At 48.3% G+C, this 17410-nt stretch overlaps 1 protein-coding gene across 1 annotated transcript; it reads left to right on the plus strand.

Moving 5' to 3' along the window:
• The first annotated feature begins 3629 nt into the window (after positions 1-3629).
• Positions 3630-17385, plus strand: LOC108790613 (E3 ubiquitin-protein ligase TRIM39-like). The gene is made up of 6 exons (XM_018560921.1): positions 3630-5193; positions 6494-6612; positions 8785-9172; positions 14623-14740; positions 17086-17158; positions 17260-17385. Exons 1-6 carry the CDS (start codon positions 3636-3638, stop codon positions 17383-17385), a joined length of 2382 nt encoding a protein of 793 aa, XP_018416423.1. The 5' UTR covers positions 3630-3635.
• Positions 17386-17410: the final 25 nt, after the last annotated feature.

Below are 17410 nucleotides of genomic sequence, written 5' to 3' on the forward strand. Positions count from 1 at the left end.
CCTAAAAGGGCCCCCTATACAAAAAAAAAAAAAAAAATGTATAAAATACCCCCCCCCCCCCCCCACATACACAAAGAAAATACACTCTCTGCACATAAAATAAAGCACAGAGCCCCCACTTCTGCTTACCTATGTGCAGGGAGGAGGCTGTGAGGAGGCACGATCGATCCCTGGTGCTCTAGGGGTGATTGGTGAGGTCTGCTGCAGACCTCACTAATCCATCCTTTCTTTTGGCCAGAGCTCAGAACTGAGCTCCAGCTGAAAGGATCTGAGTGGCAGCGGTGACAGGAGCAGCCCTGCGGTCTGTATCCGACAGAGATGCAGACCGCGTAGCTGCTCCTGCAAGTCAGGTACACGATCCGTGACAGCGTACATGACTTGTGAGCTGCCTGCGGGCAACATAGTAACGGCTCGCAATTGGCCCGCGGGCCGGTACTTTGAGACCACTGACAGACAATAAAGTGAATTTTTTACAATGTGGTTTAACACAACACACATGAATGCGACTCATTTAAAAAGGGGAAAAAAATAAAAAACACAAGTAAAACATGTTCTGCAATGAATACAAAAATGCATTTCAACACACACGCATCTTCATTATGGAGAGCCAGCCAGGGGAAAGAGCGAGGAGAGAGAGCCAGGGGAAAGAGCGAGGAGAGCCAGCCAGGGGAAAGAGCGAGGAGAGCCAGCCAGGGGAAAGAGCGAGGAGAGCCAGCCAGGGGAAAGAGCGAGGAGAGCCAGCCAGGGGAAAGAGCGAGGAGAGCCAGCCAGGGGAAAGAGCGAGGAGAGCCAGCCAGGGGAAAGAGCGAGGAGAGCCAGCCAGGGGAAAGAGCGAGGAGAGCCAGCCAGGGGAAAGAGCGAGGAGAGCCAGCCAGGGGAAAGAGCGAGGAGAGCCAGCCAGGGGAAAGAGCGAGGAGAGCCAGCCAGGGGAAAGAGCGAGGAGAGCCAGCCAGGGGAAAGAGCGAGGAGAGCCAGCCAGGGGAAAGAGCGAGGAGAGCCAGCCAGGGGAAAGAGCGAGGAGAGCCAGCCAGGGGAAAGAGCGAGGAGAGCCAGCCAGGGGAAAGAGCGAGGAGAGCCAGCCAGGGGAAAGAGCGAGGAGAGCCAGCCAGGGGAAAGAGCGAGGAGAGCCAGCCAGGGGAAAGAGCGAGGAGAGCCAGCCAGGGGAAAGAGCGAGGAGAGCCAGCCAGGGGAAAGAGCGAGGAGAGCCAGCCAGGGGAAAGAGCGAGGAGAGCCAGCCAGGGGAAAGAGCGAGGAGAGCCAGCCAGGGGAAAGAGCGAGGAGAGCCAGCCAGGGGAAAGAGCGAGGAGAGCCAGCCAGGGGAAAGAGCGAGGAGAGCCAGCCAGGGGAAAGAGCGAGGAGAGCCAGCCAGGGGAAAGAGCGAGGAGAGCCAGCCAGGGGAAAGAGCGAGGAGAGCCAGCCAGGGGAAAGAGCGAGGAGAGCCAGCCAGGGGAAAGAGCGAGGAGAGCCAGCCAGGGGAAAGAGCGAGGAGAGCCAGCCAGGGGAAAGAGCGAGGAGAGCCAGCCAGGGGAAAGAGCGAGGAGAGCCAGCCAGGGGAAAGAGCGAGGAGAGCCAGCCAGGGGAAAGAGCGAGGAGAGCCAGCCAGGGGAAAGAGCGAGGAGAGCCAGCCAGGGGAAAGAGCGAGGAGAGCCAGCCAGGGGAAAGAGCGAGGAGAGCCAGCCAGGGGAAAGAGCGAGGAGAGCCAGCCAGGGGAAAGAGCGAGGAGAGCCAGCCAGGGGAAAGAGCGAGGAGAGCCAGCCAGGGGAAAGAGCGAGGAGAGCCAGCCAGGGGAAAGAGCGAGGAGAGCCAGCCAGGGGAAAGAGCGAGGAGAGCCAGCCAGGGGAAAGAGCGAGGAGAGCCAGCCAGGGGAAAGAGCGAGGAGAGCCAGCCAGGGGAAAGAGCGAGGAGAGCCAGCCAGGGGAAAGAGCGAGGAGAGCCAGCCAGGGGAAAGAGCGAGGAGAGCCAGCCAGGGGAAAGAGCGAGGAGAGCCAGCCAGGGGAAAGAGCGAGGAGAGCCAGCCAGGGGAAAGAGCGAGGAGAGCCAGCCAGGGGAAAGAGCGAGGAGAGCCAGCCAGGGGAAAGAGCGAGGAGAGCCAGCCAGGGGAAAGAGCGAGGAGAGCCAGCCAGGGGAAAGAGCGAGGAGAGCCAGCCAGGGGAAAGAGCGAGGAGAGCCAGCCAGGGGAAAGAGCGAGGAGAGCCAGCCAGGGGAAAGAGCGAGGAGAGCCAGCCAGGGGAAAGAGCGAGGAGAGCCAGCCAGGGGAAAGAGCGAGGAGAGCCAGCCAGGGGAAAGAGCGAGGAGAGCCAGCCAGGGGAAAGAGCGAGGAGAGCCAGCCAGGGGAAAGAGCGAGGAGAGCCAGCCAGGGGAAAGAGCGAGGAGAGCCAGCCAGGGGAAAGAGCGAGGAGAGCCAGCCAGGGGAAAGAGCGAGGAGAGCCAGCCAGGGGAAAGAGCGAGGAGAGCCAGCCAGGGGAAAGAGCGAGGAGAGACAGCCAGGGGAAAGAGCAAGGAGGGAGAGCCAGGGGAAAAGAGCGAGGAGAAAGAGCCAGGGGAAAGAGCGAGGAGAAAGAGCCAGGGGAAAGAGCGAGGAGAGACAAGCAGGAGAGAGAGCCTGGAGAGAGAATATGAAGAGACAGCCAGGAGAGAGTGACATCTTGGGTCCCTGATTCGGGGCCATACACTGCAGAACTTGGTAAATGGGCGAAAGCATAAAGTGTCTGAAAAAGTCAAAAATTGTTAGTGGAGATCAATGATTTTTTGGCATGAGGGACATTAAGGGCGATATGAAAACAAAAAAATACTCACACTGGTTCCTCCTGTATAGATCTCAGTGGCCCCAGCAGTCACCAGTATAGATCTCAGTGGCCCCAGCAGTCGCCAGTATAGATCTCAGTGGCCCCAGCAGTCGCCAGTATAGATCTCAGTGGCCCCAGCAGTCGCCAATATAGATCTCAGTGGCCCCAGCAGTCGCCAGTATAGATCTCAGTGGCCCCAGCAGTCACCAATATAGATCTCAGTGGCCCCAGCAGTTACCAGTATAAATCTTAGCGCCCGCCAGCAGTCACCAGTATAGATATCAGTGTCCCCAGCAAACATCAGTATAGCTTACAATGTCACCAATATAGCTCACAGTGCCCCAGCAGTCGCCAATATAGCTCACAGTGCCCCAGGAAGTCACCAGCGCAGAGCCCAGGCAGCCTCGCACTGTGTCCAGCACTGATCCGCCTCTTGTACAATCACAGTGAAATTGTAGTCAGCAGTGCAGCACTGATAGAGGAAGCCCTGACACTCACCTGGGAGTAGAGCTCATAAATAAAATGAGGGGAAATCACTTTAATGAAGCCCCTGGATAGTAAAAAAAACATCTATAGGGGTTCTGATCCTTCTCTACTCTTATCAAAACTAAGAACAAATGTTTTGGGTGCTGGTTCAGGCTTAAGAATAGCCGGATTCATAAACTTTATGTACAAATATCAGTGTTTAAAAACTAAAGGTGGCCATACACTTTACAACCATTGCAAGACCTAGTCAAATATCAGCTGTAAGACCAGCACAGCCCCTCCCTGCACACAGAACTATTAAATGACCTTTAGCTTCTCCATGTCCAAGGCTTTCAGTTGAATTTCTCTCCTTTGCTGTCAGCGATGGCGTCTGCTTATCTGAGAAAGGAGCTGGACTGTTCCATCTGTCTGAGCACTTATACAGATCCTGTAAACCTGACATGCGGACACAACTTCTGCCGGGTCTGTATTGATCGTGTGCTGGATACACAGGAGGGATCTGGAGATTATTCATGTCCTCAGTGCAGAAAAAGGTTTAGGAGTCGTCCTACACTGCAGAGGAACATAACACTGCGTAACATAGTGGAGAATTTCTGCTGTGTTCATCCAGATCTGGCGGAGGCGACTGGGATCTTCTGTACTTACTGTATTCACTCTCCTGTACCTGCTGTTAAATCCTGTCTGATGTGTGAAGCTTCTCTGTGTGATATTCACTTGAGAGTCCACAGTAAGGCACCAGAACATTTCCTAACTGAACCCACCACTTCCATGGAGAAGAGAAAATGTTCTGTCCATAGAGAACTTCTTAAATATTACTGCATTGCAGATGCTGCCTGTATCTGTGTGACCTGCAGTTTGGCTGGAGAACACCAGGGACACAAGGTGGAGACTCTGGATGAGGCGTCTGAGAAGAAGAAAAAGAAACTGAGAACTGGTCTTCAGAAACTGATCACAGAGAGAGAGGAGACTGAGAGAAGAGTCCGGAGTCTGCAGGAACGCAGGAGAAAAGTACAAGAAAAATCATCTGGTGTAACAGAGAGAGTCACTGCCCTGTTCAGAGACCTCAGGAGACATCTGGAAGACCTGGAGAAGAGAGTCCTGAGGGAGATCTCCAGGCAGGAAGAGCGGCTCTCACATCAATTGTCTGACCTGATCCAGAAGCTGGAAATAAAGATTGCTGAGCTGTCCAGGAAGATGTATCACATTGAGGAGATGTGTAACATGACTGACCCACTGACTGTCTTACAGGAATCAGACACAGGGGACTTGTGTGATACTGAGGAGGGAGATGATGAGGACAGAGAGAGACATGATGAACTCCTCCATGATGGGAGGGATCTGGATGTGGCTGGGATCTCCCACACATTACACTCGGGGTTATCTGATATGATGATAAGGGTCCATGTCTACCTTGATATATATAAAGCTTCAGGTATAGTACTGGATGTAAACACAGCTCATAATAGGCTACAGATATCAGAAGATATGAAAACTGTATCCAGGTCAGATGTAAGGGAAGATCGTCCAGAAACACCAGAGAGATTTCAGAATTATATTCAGGTATTAAGCAGCGGGAGATTTTCCTCGGGGCGACATTACTGGGAAGTGGATGTCAGTAAATCGCTGTCATGCAGAGTCGGGATGTGTTATCCCAGTATAGTCAGGAGAGGAGAACAGTCATGGATTGGAAAAAACAAAAAGTCCTGGGGTTTATACAGGGCTGGGTATAAGTTGTCAGTGGAATATAACAGCAAACTCATACGTTTAACTGACAATTTCTCCAGTAACAGAGTCAGGATCTATCTGGATTATGAGGCCGGACAGCTGTCCTTCTATGATCTGTGTGACCCGATCCGACACTTACACACCTTCACCACCACCTTCACTGAGCCCCTTCATGCTGTATTAGGGGTGGGGAAAGGTTGTGTAACTATATCTGGGTAGACTATGGAGATGTTTAAGAGAATTTAGAAACTAGTCTAGATATTTGAACCTGGTTCATTTTGATTATCCAATGAGCTAATTCATACAGTAAATGCAGCAACCATATTTCCTAAATGTCTGTTTCTTGACACCCAATAATCTTCCAGTGCCAATCATAAAAGTGTATGTCATATATGTGTATGCTTTTCTTGGGTTATTTCAGGGGTCTATGTATAAACAACACTCAGGGCCATTAACCCTGCAAATCTCTGTGTAAGTCAGTTCTGCGCACAAAGCAAGCGTTCTTGTATATTCTCTTTATAATTCAAATGTGTTTTTTAATATCATCTTGTAATACCACATTATGGCCACTAGATGGAGATGATGAGCAAAGGAGATGAGTACTTCTATTCTATGCTCCTTGGTTCCATCGAGTGGCGATAAATGCATTACTACAAGACTCACTGAGTTCATTCTGTTGCGCTGTGTTGTTTGCCTTATGCATAGGGGTGCTACAGTGCCATTTATTCTTAGTGTTGCTGCAGTGCATATGCTTTCCAAAAATAGTGCATGCACTTTTTTTTTGGTGCGTTAGGGAGTTAATACAAGCAAATTAGCTGCCTTAGCGCAACGCACATTAAGGTGCAGCATAATGCACTGCGTAAACCTACCAGAGATTCTTAAAAAGTTTGTCTTATCTTTGTATTTTCAGAAATTGTAAAACGTTATTCTGTACTTTAATTTTTGTTACATAGAAGCCCCCCTTCCCCCCCTCCCCCTTGGGCTATGTGTTTTTAAGGAGCTATAACATCTCTGGTGTATCAGGTCCTGCTCATTGATATTTGTGTCTCGGTGATGGTTCCTATCTATAAATCCACCAATAAAAATATAAAAAGAATATAGACACCGGCGCTCCAAAGGTAGAAGTACGTTTATTGACGCACATGCAAGACATGCTCATTGCGACGTTTCGGGGTCGCGCAGGATCCCCTTCATCAGGCAGATGAAGGGGATCCTGCCTGATACGTGAATAAATAGACGTGCTTCTACCTTTGGAGCGCCGGTGTCCATACTGTTTTGTATTACTGGACGCTAGCCATCCGTCGACTGCTGATGCAACCAACCATTCTTATTATGGATAAGCGGTCAGGAGTGCAATGGGTATATGGATTGCATTGTGACTAGCTGTCGCATTCGTTTTCTATTAACTTTTTTGGGGGATTCGGGTATGAAAAAAAAAAACAGTAAATTTTTTACTATTCCTTTATTTAAAAAATTTCTCCATCGATGTAATCCAGGGTCAAACACCACACCGCACGATGCCTGCCGACTCGCCGAAATAAAAGAAGTCCCGCCGCACGACGACCCATTCGAACCAGACGAAGACTCGCCGCAAAATGACATCTCTGGCCAGAATGTAAACAGATTGGCAGAGTGGGCTGTGACGTCATGGGGCTCATTCCGCCCATTTGACATTTTCAGCTGTCATTGAACACGATAGCATTTGGGAGCTCCTGAATGTTAATGTCAAATGGGCGGAGAATGTCACACATCAGCTCTAACTATGAGGATGAGTGGAAATCACTCACCCCATAGTTCTCCTTTAAGTAACAAGTGAGAAGCGTTCTAGAAGTGGCTCACAGTACCCCACACCATACTAGAGCAAAGTAACCCACACTGTACCCAATAACCTACACTGCACCAGACCACCGCATCTGACAACAGCACCCCACACCACATCTGGTCACAGCACACAACACTGTACCCAGCACTCTATACTGCACCCAAACCACAATACACCACGCCAGACCACAATACCTCATACTATCCCAAACCAAAGTAACCCACACCGTGTCTGGCAACCCACACCAAATCTGTCCACAGCACCCCACACCACACCTGGCCACAGTTCTCCAAATGCTACCCAACACCCAGCAGCCGACACTGCACCCAACCAAGTAACCCACAACATACCTGGTCAGAGCACCCCACACTATGTATAGGGGGCATACAGACAACATCATCACCAAAACTCCCATTGTACTTGTCCTTCTCCCCACCTTGACACCCCACTATGGCCCAATTACAACTGTCCTCCTTTCCACCCTGACACCCTCCATCACACCTGTCCTCCTCTCCACCCACACACCCCCATCACACCTGTCCTCCTCTCCACCCACACACCCCCATCCCACCTCTCCCCCCCTGTCCTCCTCTCCACCCACACACCCCCATCACACCTATCCTCCTCTCCACACGCAAACCCCCTTCACACTTGTCCTCCTCTCAACCCACACACCCCCATCACACCTGTCCTCCTCTCCACACTCAAACCCCCATCACACCTGAACACACCCCCCATCACACCTGTCCTCCTCTCCACACTCAAACCCCCATCACACCTGTCCTCCTCTCCACCCACACACCCCCCATCACACCTGTCCTCCTCTCCACACTCAAACCCCCATCACACCTGCCCTCCTCTCTATCCTCCGTCACACCTGTCCTCTCAACCCTGACACACTCCTACGGCCTTATCATATGTGTCCTCCTCTCCACCCTAACACCCCATTATCCCCCCTTCAAGTAACTCAGTATCTCTCTTCTCTCTCCGGCACTGTGAACCTTCTGCTCTCCAGCTATCTCCAGATTATCTACCCAGCCCTCTTCCTCTGATATGGGGATTACACACCTGGCCTATCTGCTCTTTTGTGAGACCCTGGGGCCAATCCAGGCCCATCCCCTGACCACTACCAAGGTGATGAAAAGCCGCAACAACCGGTCTAATGGGGGAAATTGGAAATCGAGGTAGCAGGCCGGCAGGAACATCAGGCTCAAAAAACCAAGAAGAGGGGAATTGTAAGCTGCTTCACATCTCAGCCAAGGAGGAAGCCCAAAATCAGCAAACAGAACATCAGAAAAGAACAAAACATACAGGTCAATGGTTATAAAACCTGAAGTATAAAAGTCGCTATAATGTGACACAAATTAAAACTGGACACAAGTGCACAGCAGTAGGAAAAACCTGAGACTCATTGTAAGTTTCTGGATGTTTAATGCTTTTTAGTCTGCTCCTTTAATGAGTTAAATGTTCCTGCTTCATCTGCTGATCTGAGACAGGAGCTGCACTGTTCCATCTGTCTGAGCACTGATACAGATCCTGTAATGCTAAGATGTGGACACAACTTCTGCCGGGTCTGTATTGATCGTGTGTTGGATACACAGGAGGGGTCTGGAGATTATTCCTGTCCTGAGTGCAGAGAAGAGTTTCAGGATCGGCCTATACTGCACAGGAACATAAGGAACATGGATCGGCCTATACTGCACAGGAACATAACACTGCGTAACATAGTCGAGATGTCCTGGTCTGTTCAGCCAGATCTGGATAAGACTGGGATCTCCTGTTCTTACAGTATTAGCTCTCCTGTACCTGCTGTTAAATCCTGTCTGCATTGTGAAGCTTCTCTGTGTGATGATCACCAGAGAGTCCACAGCAAGTCACCAGAACACGTCTTAACTGAACCCACCACTTCCATGGAGAAGAGAAAATGCTCCGTCCATAGAGAACTTAAATTTTACTGATTTGCAGATGCTGCCTGTATCTGTGTGTCCTGCAGTTTGGCTGGAGAACACCGGGGACACAAGGTGGAGACTTTGGATGACGCGTCTGAGAGGAGGAAACAAACTCAGCAATGTTCTGCAGGAACTAATCACAGAGAGAGAGGAGACTGAGAGAAGAGTCCGGAGTCTGCAGGAACGCAGGAGAAAAGTACAAGAAAAATCAGCCGGTGTAACAGAGAGAGTCACTGCCCTGTTCAGAGACCTCAGGAGACATCTGGAAGACCTGGAGAAGAGAGTCCTGAGGGAGATCTCCAGGCAGGAAGAGCAGCTCTCACATCAATTGTCTGACCTGATCCAGGAGCTGGAAATAAAGAAGGCCGAGCTGTCCAGGAAGATGCGTCACATTGCGGAGATGTGTAAAGGTGCCCATACACTGCACAATTCACGTACGAGAATCGCGGGAAATCCCGCGACCGTACGATAATCGTGCAGTGTATGGAAGGCGTGCAACCGTTTCTAATGTACGGTCGCACGACTTTTGTATTTCGAGCATGTTGGAAAACCAGCCGAGAATCGTGCGATTTTCAGCTGGTTCTTAACATGATCGAGATGACTGCCGAACGGGCCGGCGTGCGCATGCGCACACTGCCCGTTCAGCATTGCAGTCATTGGAAGCCCGGAGACTATAGAGAAGTATGATAACATGATAGAAATCCTAGATATTTGAACCTGGTTTATTTTGTTGATCCAATGAGCTGATTGATACAGTAAGTGCAGCCACCATATTTCCTAAATCTCAGTTTCTTGACACCAAAATCTTTCCACTGTAAAATCTCAGCGCAATAGTACTTCAAACTACTTCCAGTGCCAGCATTTTCATGGGTTCATTCAGAAGTCTATTGATAAACCATTTGCAGAGCCATTTGCCCTGCTAGTCTCTATGAAGGTTAGTTCTGTGCGAATCTATAAACAAAACTAAAGTTCCGGCATATTTTCTTTAGAAGTCAAATGTATTTTTGAATGTCATCTTGTAATACCACATTATGGCCATTAGATGGCACTAAGGAACATAGAAACTTAATACTTTTATTCTATGCTCCTCGGCTCCATCTAGTGGCCATAATGCAGCATTACAAGATTGATGACTGTGTTGAGAGTTTCGCTTTGTTCATGTGCTTTATGCATACATTTGCTGTGGTGCATTTACTCTTAGGCCTCATTCACACGAGAAAAGGCCGGCATGCGCAGCCGGCACTATTTTTGCAAAGCAGAAGAAGCATAAGGCCTCATTCACCCGAGAATAAGCCGGCACGTACAGCTCTGTGCTGCGTGCACGGCCGTATCGCTCAGCTCCCGGGAAGGACAGGTGCTGCGTGTGATTAGTACGCAGCCCCTGTCCTTCTCTATGGGAGTACGCAGCCGTACACAGCCCTACACTCACCCCAAGTGCAGGTCCATATCGGTGCAGGTGTCCCGGCTCGGACGCAGAAAGGATCCATCCTGTCAGCGTATGAGTACGGACACCCACACCCGTATGTACGGCCGCCTACTCCCATAGAGGACAGGGGTTGCGTACTAATCAAACGCAGCACCTGTCCTTCCCGGGAGCTGCGCGATACGGCCGTGCACGCAGCACAGAGCTGTACGTGCCGGCCTTTTCTCGTGTGAATGAGGCCTTATGCTTCTTCTGCTTTGCAAAAATAGTGCATGCACATTTTGATTTGGTGTGTTAGGGACACCATACATACAATTGGCTGCCTTGCTTGTTAACGTGCCACAAAACACTTGCTGCATCATCTACCCTAAATGTTTCAACTTATAGAGATTACTTTTATCTTTGTATTTGCAGAAATTGGTATGTTTAGGTAGAAGCCCCCTCTCTTGTGTATCGGGTCTTGTTCATTGATATTTTGTATCTCGCGCTGTGATGGGTCGTGTGTGTGACTTCCAACAGCTCAGATGGAGAGAGGACAATGTAACATTCGTCTTGTCCTACAGTATCTGATATCAGAGAACAGACTGCACTCACCTTTATGGCAAATGGGAGCACCGTGCCGTATATCTCCGGATCTGTGTCGATCTGGGAATGAACGGGAGCCGACCATCTTCTCCATAAATGTATGTCTGTTAGAGGCGGGGGGGGCCAGGGGGCTGCTATGTATGAAGCAAGCCGATAGGTGCATGTGTACAGGGAGGAGCTTACAACTGTCAGTAAGAAGAAGCAGGAAGTCACCTGTCAGTAAAATATATGATGAGGATAAACATGACATCATACAGGATGACACATCACAGGAGCCATGACGGTCCCTCTGAGAAGGTTTATTATGGGATTCAGTTTCTTCTCTTTTCAGTGTATTTTACATCCCATAGCATATAAAGAATAAGGATGGGCTGCCTGTTCGAGTCGACCATAGGTTCGACTCGAACATTGCATGTTCTAGCGTACGCCGAACGACTAACATTATGGGATGTCCGCGGTCTGTTCGACCCCGGCACATCCCACAATGCACTGCGCCGTCCGAAAACGGTAATTGGCTACAGTCCTGCACCTGACCACAGGTCAGGTGCAAGACTGTGTCAATCAGGGCTCAGTACAAATGTAGAGCATTAAAGAATATGTCATAAATCTCGGTGACGGTCCAAATATCTGTATAAATGTATCAATAAAAGTATCAGAAGAGATTGTTGTCATGTGATGTTTGATACTCTGTGACAGACAGTGAACCACTGAAATTACGCCCGGATCACCTTGTTATACTCGATGGCAATCCGGGCCGACCGCTGGCGGCTCTCTCATCAGGAACGTTTAGAGAGCAATTTCAGAGGGGACACAGATCGCTGTAGCCGATTGCAGCCTGTGAGGAGAGACTGCTGTCAGTCTGAGTCTGCAGCGGGGAGGAGTTATTGTGGCGGGAGAAGAAATGGAGGTACAGTTCTTCGGTGCTGCCCCCACTCCCCCCCCCAAAAAAATGCCGCAATAGACCTAAAATCCAGCGGCCAGCAGCAATAGTGAGCCTGCTATTGGCTATTTTAAATTGCAGTAGCCAATAGCAGGCTGGCTACTGCACCTGCCCACTGCCAATCAGCAGAGGAAGGAACTGAGAAAGTTCTCCTTCAGGTCCCTCCTTTGCTGATTGACAGCAGGCAGTGGGCGGGTGCAATAGTCAGCCTGCTATTGGCTACTGCAATTTAAAATATCCAATAGCAGGTTTGCATTTGCTCCCAGCCACTGTCTGCTGTGTTTACTTTCAGCTGCCTCAGCCGTCATTCCCCAGCTAAAGCCTATTAAAGTGGAAAGGTGACACTAGGGGTCTAATAGACCCCTAATGTCACCTTAAAGAGAACCTGTCATCTCCAATGAGTTTTAAAAATAAATAAAAAATATCTATAAATGAAAATTAAAGTCCCCCACAAAATGCCCTCACGAAAAAAACCTGGCTCCTAACTTTTTTAGCTGGCTCCAGGATTATAAGAAAATTTGTCAGACCCTGTGTTAGACCCTGCACTTCAGGCACACAGCCATCAAGCTGGGAAAAGAAAACAGAGGGGGCGCCTTTCCTGGTGCAGATCAACTTTATTTTCAATGATCATAAATAAACCGAAAGATACTCACAAACATAGATAAAAACAGCCATATATTGTAAGCTCACAACAGATGGACATCCACTGAAGGGATCCCGTGTGCAGGTGACGTTGACGCGTTTCCGGGGCACGCCCCCTTCGTCAGAACATAGCGTCACCTTCCTCATCTCCAATTTAAGGGTGCATCTGGCCAATCCCGGATGAGCACGGGAGGCTCGTCAGCGTGTAGGTGGTGACGCTGCCGTGGCTGGTGTCTGTCATCGGGACCATGTGGGGGCGGGATATATCAACCAGCCTATGGGAAACGGAGCCAGTCCGGCTCCACCTGCTGGATGTCACCGCCACACAACCAATCGCGGTTGCTGGAAGCCGGAACCACTCGTCGGTCCGATAAGTGCCGGTGGAGTGTCAGTATAGACCGGATCGTGGGTATACTCAGTACTATGGGGACATAGGCACCTGGAGAGTGGAGAGAAGGAAGGTGGACCCTGAGGTGGACAACCAACATATAGATGGGGAGACTAACCCCCTATGTGTGCACACACCCATATAAGTGCATAATGTGTATACATATGCGTGCATACTATATATATATATATTAGGGCTGCAACAACTAATCGACATAATCGATTATTGAAAAAGTTGTCAACTTTTTCAATTTAATAAATAAGAGCAAGTTGAATGAATGTCTGTGTAAATAGTATATGAAAATGTATATAAAAAAGTGTATATAAAACAAGGACTAAAAAGGGAATATGTGAAAGCTAGACTTGGTATGAGACAATTAAAGGGAGGACACCAACTCTAAGCCCTCATTGAGACCGCTGGGGTATAGGCTGTTCAGGGAATATATCCAAAAGGTCTCTCTCTGACATCATCTTTTAAATCTTGTGCCTTCATCTAGATTGTCTGGTATCATCTCTATACCGAATACTTTGAGTCCCTCAGGATTGGAACTATGGGCCTCTAGGAAATGTCTGGGCACTGAATGGTCATCGGCTTTTTTGAGGATCTTACGCTTGTGTTCTCATCAAGCGTCCAGGCTAAATGGTGGGTCTAGAAACGTTGGCCATACATGTGTGTTCCCCCTCCATGTGTCTTTTTAGCTTTTTTTTTTCTTATTGTCCCACAAAGTTTAGCCATCCAGGTTCAGCCTCTCCTGGGTGAAGCCTCGTGACTTGACCTCTAAATGGTAACCAAAATAGTTGCGCTAGGATATATGGCAAAAATAAAAATTAATTAAATTAAGACTAAAAAACTAAACATACAAGGAAAATAACAATAAAGAATATAAATATAAAAATAAAATATAGCCAAGAGATCCAGCTGCAGCAATATCTATCAAAGTGATCAATTATAAACCGGTGTGCTGCGCTTGGTTTTGTGATGCGTGCTATGTTTAATCCTTAAATTATGTGATGCTTGTGATACCACAAACTGAAAACAGTACAAGTGGACGACTCCTACTTGCAACTATATGCAATCCAAAAGTGCGTATGTGCATATATATTAATAATAAATATACGTGTCATATAAATACAAATATAAATACTAGATAGATGTGAACCAAATATGTAAATAAATTAGTCATATATGTGCCATAAAGTGAAAGTACAGTTGTGAATAAAATTAATTGTAAAGATGGGTCACTCTGACACTCACAATATTGGGCTAGAAAACAGTAATTTAAAAAATCTAGCAAGTATGACTAATTTATTTACATATTTGGTTCACATCTATCTAGTATTAATATTTGTATTTATATGACACGTATATTTATTATTAATATATATGCACATACGCACTTTTGGATTGCATATAGTTGCAAGTAGGAGTCGTCCACTTGTACTGTTTTCAGTTTGTGGTATCACAAGCATCACATAATTTAAGGATTAAACATAGCACGCATCACAAAATCAAGCGCAGCACACCGGTTTATAATTGACCTCTAAATGAGTTCTCCATAGAGGGCCCCCTGGTCTCAGGGGATAGCACACTAAAGTAAGAAGGTTCTAAAGCAGGGGTAGCAAACCTCCGGCCCTCTGGCTGTGGTGGAACTACAAATCCCATGAGGCATTGCAAGATTCTCACAGCCATGACTACCGAAGAGAGATGCATCATGGGATTTGTAGTTTCACCACAGCCTGGAGAGCCGGAGGTTTGCTACCCCTGCTCTAAAGGGGCCAAAGTTGCGGCTCCTGTCTAGGTAACTCTCTTGCTGTGGAGCGCGGGGTGTGTGTTCCAATCCTCATTTAATCCTTATTCTTCCTGTCTGTCAAAATAGTGCCTCCGGGCGCTTGGTATATGGAGCATGTGCCGGAGTACGTGCAGTGCATTTGCCATTCAGCCCTTCCAGCCATAAGGATGTTTCGGGGCTATGGTTACAAAGAATGGCGTCAGCGGTGAGTGAGCCCAAATTTATAGTCACCTAGTCCTAAAGGGTTGTGCGTGCAGCACTGCAACCCACAGCATGCACCCAACACCTACGGAGACATCTCCTATTGCATAGATACCACTACAACCACCATCGGTAAAATATTTTATTCTGAAAATATCTAATAGGGATGCACCGATATAGAGTATTTGGGCGGGTACTTGCCCAAATGCTCCGATACAGGAACTTCCGGTCAGAGGAAGATTTCCTCTGACCGGCAGAGCTGTAGGGGAACATGGAGCCAGCTTCCCGTGCGATCAGGAAGCTGGGCAGCAAGTAATGACTCGTCTCCCTGATTGGCCGAACAGCCGGCTTCCCAGTCAATCAGGAAGCTGGGTGGCGGGTCATTACTCCCAGCCAAGCACAATCAAGCCGGCCAGACAACATGGTGCCGGCTCCCGCCGGGCAATCAGATTGCCCAGGAAGCCAGCTCCATGCCAGCGGAAGCAATGGTATTGGTGCATGCTTAATATCTAATCTTGCAAACCACAGCCAGGCCGCAAATATATCACATCTATGGTCATTCCCCTTTAAGGCCACAACCCACAGAGACAAGCCAAACTCACTAGCCAGTATTTCGCTTTTTTTTTTTTTATTTGGTGGAAAACTCTAAACATACCCCTAGAACCCCTGTACTCAAACATCTAGAGCCTCCATCCCTCTGTCCTCCATACCTCAAACTCTGGTCCCTCTGTCCTCTGCACCCTAAGCCCCCATCCCTCTGTACTAGGGCTGTAGATAACGATTATTTTTTAATATCGATTGTTAGCCGATTATTAACTTTGATTAATCGGATAAAACATTTTAAAATAAAATAAAAAATACACAAATGCGTTACAGACAAAGTTTTCTTCACAATAGCAAAGTATGCACATTTTTTTGAACGCAGGGCATTGCAGTACCATGCGTTCCAGTGCAGGCGATCACACTGTGGACAGGGGAGGCGTATTTGGGATTGATTGAAATGAATGGCACCCCAACGCACCTCCTGCAGCAAAATTTGTCAGGCCGAAACTGAAAATGACTTTTCCCACATATATATTATACATATTTATTTATTTATTTGTAATAATTATGTGTATTATATTAGACATTTTAATTAATTAGTCTCATGGATTTAAAAGAATGTGAATTGTAAAACTCTAACCCAATAAAACAACCAACCTTTTATTTAAAATAACACACCAAACATTTTTTTTCTATTTTTAATTTATTTAACTTTTTTTTTACTTTAATGCTGGGAGCAATAGCCAGCCTGCTATTGGATATTTCAAATTGCAAAAGCCAATAGCAGGCTGGCTTTTGCACCTGCCCGCTGTCAATCAGCAGATGAGGGACCTGAAGGAGAAAGTTCTCCATCTGGTCCTCCTCTGCTGATTGACAGCAGGCAGTGGGCGTGTGCAATAGCCAGCCGGCTATTGCATTATGAAATATCCAATAGCAGGCTGGGTATGGTTCCCAGCCTCTAGATGCAGCAGAGGCACGGGGGCCGGGTGAGCAGAGGAACGGGCCGGGGCAGAGAAGGACCTGGGTAGCAGCCAAAGTAAGAGGGGGCAGCAGCAAAGGTACGGGGATGGGGGGGGCTGTGAGGGAAGGCAGTAAGAGCGGTCTCTCCTCCCCACTGGTGCCGGCTGCAGCGGTCTGTGACCCCGCTGCCTCTGCGGAAACAGGCGGGGAGAGCAGTGGGGATTAATCACTTGCTGCCCGGAGCAATTTCTTACATTTGCACTCATGATAAAATCAGAATTTGTGGCTGGAACACAGCTTCAGACGCCTCAAACAATGAAATACAATGTACAGACAGATCCTGTGCAGACGCCGGATCGCGTGTATTTACACAGCAATCGCCGGCTGTTTAAAACTGTACCAAGAGCACGGCTGCAGCAGCCATGCTCTTGATATAACCACTTCCAGCGGATGACGTACATTGACGTGACGCTACTGGAAATGGTTAAAAGGGACACAGAGCGCTGCAGCCAGCACCAGCGGGGAGGAGAGCAGCGGCAACTAATCGAAAAGCAACTAATCCATGATGAGAATAGTTGCCCACGTTTCTCATTATCGATTAGTTGTTGCAGCCCTACTCTGTACCCCAAGACCCCCATTCCTCTATTCTCCATACCCCTTGTCCCTCTGTCCTCCATACCCCAGTCATCTAAACTCTAAAGCCCCCATCCCTTTGCCCTTTATACTCTAGAGCTGTGTCCTTCCTACCTCATACCCCAGAACCCTGTTTTTCATACACCATACCCCTATCCTCAAAACCCTAGACTCCTGTTCCCCATACACGTCCCTTTGTCTTCTCTACTTCAGAACTGTGCTCTCCAAACACCAGGCCAAGCTAATCTGTCCTCCATTCCGCGTGTCCTTTATATCTAAAACCCTTGTATTTCTTTCATTTCTACTCCAGAACCAAGTTCCATTGTCCTCCATACCCCACACCCCCGACTTTTATACCCATGAACCTTGTCCCTCTGTCATCCCTAGCCCAGAACCCTGTGCTCCATACCCCAGAACCCTGTGCTCCATACCCCAGAACCCTGTTCCCACTATTTTGCAAAGATGAATGGGATTATTTATGAAGATCTGAACATGAACGGGATCAGCAGCTGAGCAGGGGAGGAGTTAAGAGGTCACA

This window comes from Nanorana parkeri, unplaced genomic scaffold (assembly GCF_000935625.1).
Source record: "Nanorana parkeri isolate BGI_ZX_2015 unplaced genomic scaffold, ASM93562v1 scaffold488, whole genome shotgun sequence".
NCBI lineage: Eukaryota > Metazoa > Chordata > Amphibia > Anura > Dicroglossidae > Nanorana > Nanorana parkeri.